At 44.1% G+C, this 2,355-nt stretch overlaps 1 protein-coding gene across 1 annotated transcript; it reads right to left on the bottom strand.

The window, feature by feature from the left end:
* Positions 1–398: 398 nt before the first annotated feature.
* LOC118740308 (enhancer of split m3 protein) lies at positions 399–2,122 on the bottom strand. Its single transcript, XM_036471795.1, has one exon. It carries the CDS (start codon positions 1,842–1,844, stop codon positions 1,053–1,055), a length of 792 nt encoding a protein of 263 aa, XP_036327688.1. The 5' UTR covers positions 1,845–2,122; the 3' UTR covers positions 399–1,052.
* Positions 2,123–2,355: the final 233 nt, after the last annotated feature.

Raw genomic sequence — 2,355 nt, 5'->3', positions numbered from 1 at the left:
GTCGACACTCGCAATAGGGGCCTCCATTGATTCCAATGAGTTCAGCTCGTTCACTCGCTCTATTCTACTAACTAAACTAGCCTTCTTCAGTGTATTCCACCAGACGAAGACCGCATAAAACATAAGGTGTTTAAATATGGTTTCACAGAGTCAGGAAATAACTCTAGGAGAAAGACCACATCTCCTACCATACAAAGTCTAAAGAAAGCTTTAAAACTCTGTCTGCTTTCAGCGCTTATATAAAGCTCGAAAAAGCTAAAGAATTAATATTGAGAAGCTTTCGAGAAAAACCAAATGACGATGACTAAATAAATCACTAGATTATCTTAGAACATTTTACGCTAATACGAAACTATCAAAATTAAAATTTTTTCAATAGAAATCCTTTTGTAGTTTCATACAATTAAATTAAATTTATTTTTTTTTAATTATTACATGCATAGCTTTTTTATAACTGTACTTCTTGGCATTTGCCATTAAAGCTAGGTACCAATTTCAGGAATACCGGTTTGCTACTTCCTTTGATTGCTAAATTCTTAGAAAAATTAGTGTCATTTTAATTCTTACATAAAATAAATACATACAGACATTAATCATCAATTCAATTTTAATTGCAGTGCGCTCGGTTCATGAGGAGTTGAGCTGCACAATATACATATTTATATGAAAAAATAATAATTTTTCCCCTAATCGCAACAAAACTATAAATAATGCAAATTACTTAGAAAATTAAAATTGCATACAAACATACAAACTCAAAATACTACCAAAAAAAAAAAACAAATACATACATATTTATATCACAGACAACAAGTAAAGCAAATAGTGCACTCTGTATGTGTGTGTGTGTGGCAGCTACGTTGCGGCGATTGGACTGGGGGCGTGCGCGTGTATGATCCACCGCCCGCCCACCGCCATGCCTCATACGTGCGCCTCGGAAGACAGTCGATTCTGTTGATTCAAATTGTTTCGAATTCTATGTGTGCGTGGGTGTGTGTGTGTGTGTGTGTTACTCAACTAGATCCTTAACTAATTGCTTGTGCCGTCGCCAGTCACCATGGCCGCCACATCGGCTCGGAGGAGCAGGAAGAATCCACTGACAGCACAGAGGCAGTGTCGCGCGTTGAACAGCTACTGCTATCCACAGTCGTAACATCAATGAGATCCTGTTCCTTGTTTGCGGATGATGCCGCCGCCGACAAAGCAGAGCCTGCAACAGCCGCGGCAGCAGTGGTGTATGTCCTTTGCGCCGCCTCACTCACGGCGCTATAATAATCCATTGGTGATTTCGTACTGGTCGGCGATTCAAGTGAGCCCATCGATTCGCCACATTCACTGTAGTTATAATTTGCCGACGGCAAAGGCATTTGCAGCGTCAATGGTAGAGGCAATAAGCTGGCGGCGCTGGCTGTCGGTGACGCTGTGCCAATCGCAGCCACGGCTGAGGAGCGCAGCAGCTGATGTTGCATTTCGATGAGGCGCGTAGAGAGGAATTTCATAATTTTTCCACCTAAGTCATCGGCCTGACACTGCTGCAGCAGCACCTGTGAGATTTGATCGGCCGCATGCACATATCCGGAGCGAAAGGATTCGATATGTGCGCTGGCCTGTGATTGCAGCGAAAGGCTGCCGCGTTGCTTCAGCTTGCGCATGTGCTCCACCGTCAGCTCGAGTATGTCGGCCTTTTCGAGACGCGTCACATGTTCGCCCTCCTGCTGTAGGCACTCCACCATCAGGTCCTTCAGATCGTCGAGGCACTTGTTGATGCGAGCGCGTCGCTTGCGTTCCAACAGTGGTTTCATCACCTTGCGGTACTGATATGTTTTGGACATTTCCATGACCATTTTTCCGAGGTGCAATGTACTTTGGTATAATTATTTGTTGCTTTTGTTGTGGATGGATGTTCTTAATTTGTAGTTTTTGTGCGCGTTTTTATTTCTTATCCGTGATTTTTTTGCTGCTCCGTGGGGCGGAGCGCGTTTGAACGTTGATTCTTGTTTGCTTGTCGGTTTCAAAATGAGCCGCAAACCTGCCTTGTCCATTACTTTTATATAATGATGGGGATTTTGTGCTATCGCAGTTCCCATGGCTGCCGGTTATGGTGGTTGGTTGCACGATCGGTGGTCGCACGCTGTAGGTTGCCAGTGTGTGTGCGGTGCAAGTACTTAGCGGTAGCGAAGCGTGAAAAAGAAGAGAGGCTACTGTGCAATAGCTGCGACGACTATTGGCGGCAACGGCGAACTCAGTGAGAGAGCGAAAGAGCGATTGAGGCAGTTTTAATGGGATTGAAGTGTAGCAGAAAAGTGTTGCTTCTTTTTACGGGCAGTCAGCTCAAACAATGTTCAGAGTGCTTGG

The sequence above is a fragment of the Rhagoletis pomonella genome, unplaced genomic scaffold, assembly GCF_013731165.1.
Source record: "Rhagoletis pomonella isolate Grant_MI unplaced genomic scaffold, Rhpom_1.0 Rhpom_scaffold_00001, whole genome shotgun sequence".
Taxonomy (NCBI): domain Eukaryota; kingdom Metazoa; phylum Arthropoda; class Insecta; order Diptera; family Tephritidae; genus Rhagoletis; species Rhagoletis pomonella.
This window is presented reverse-complemented; position numbering and strand designations above follow the sequence as displayed.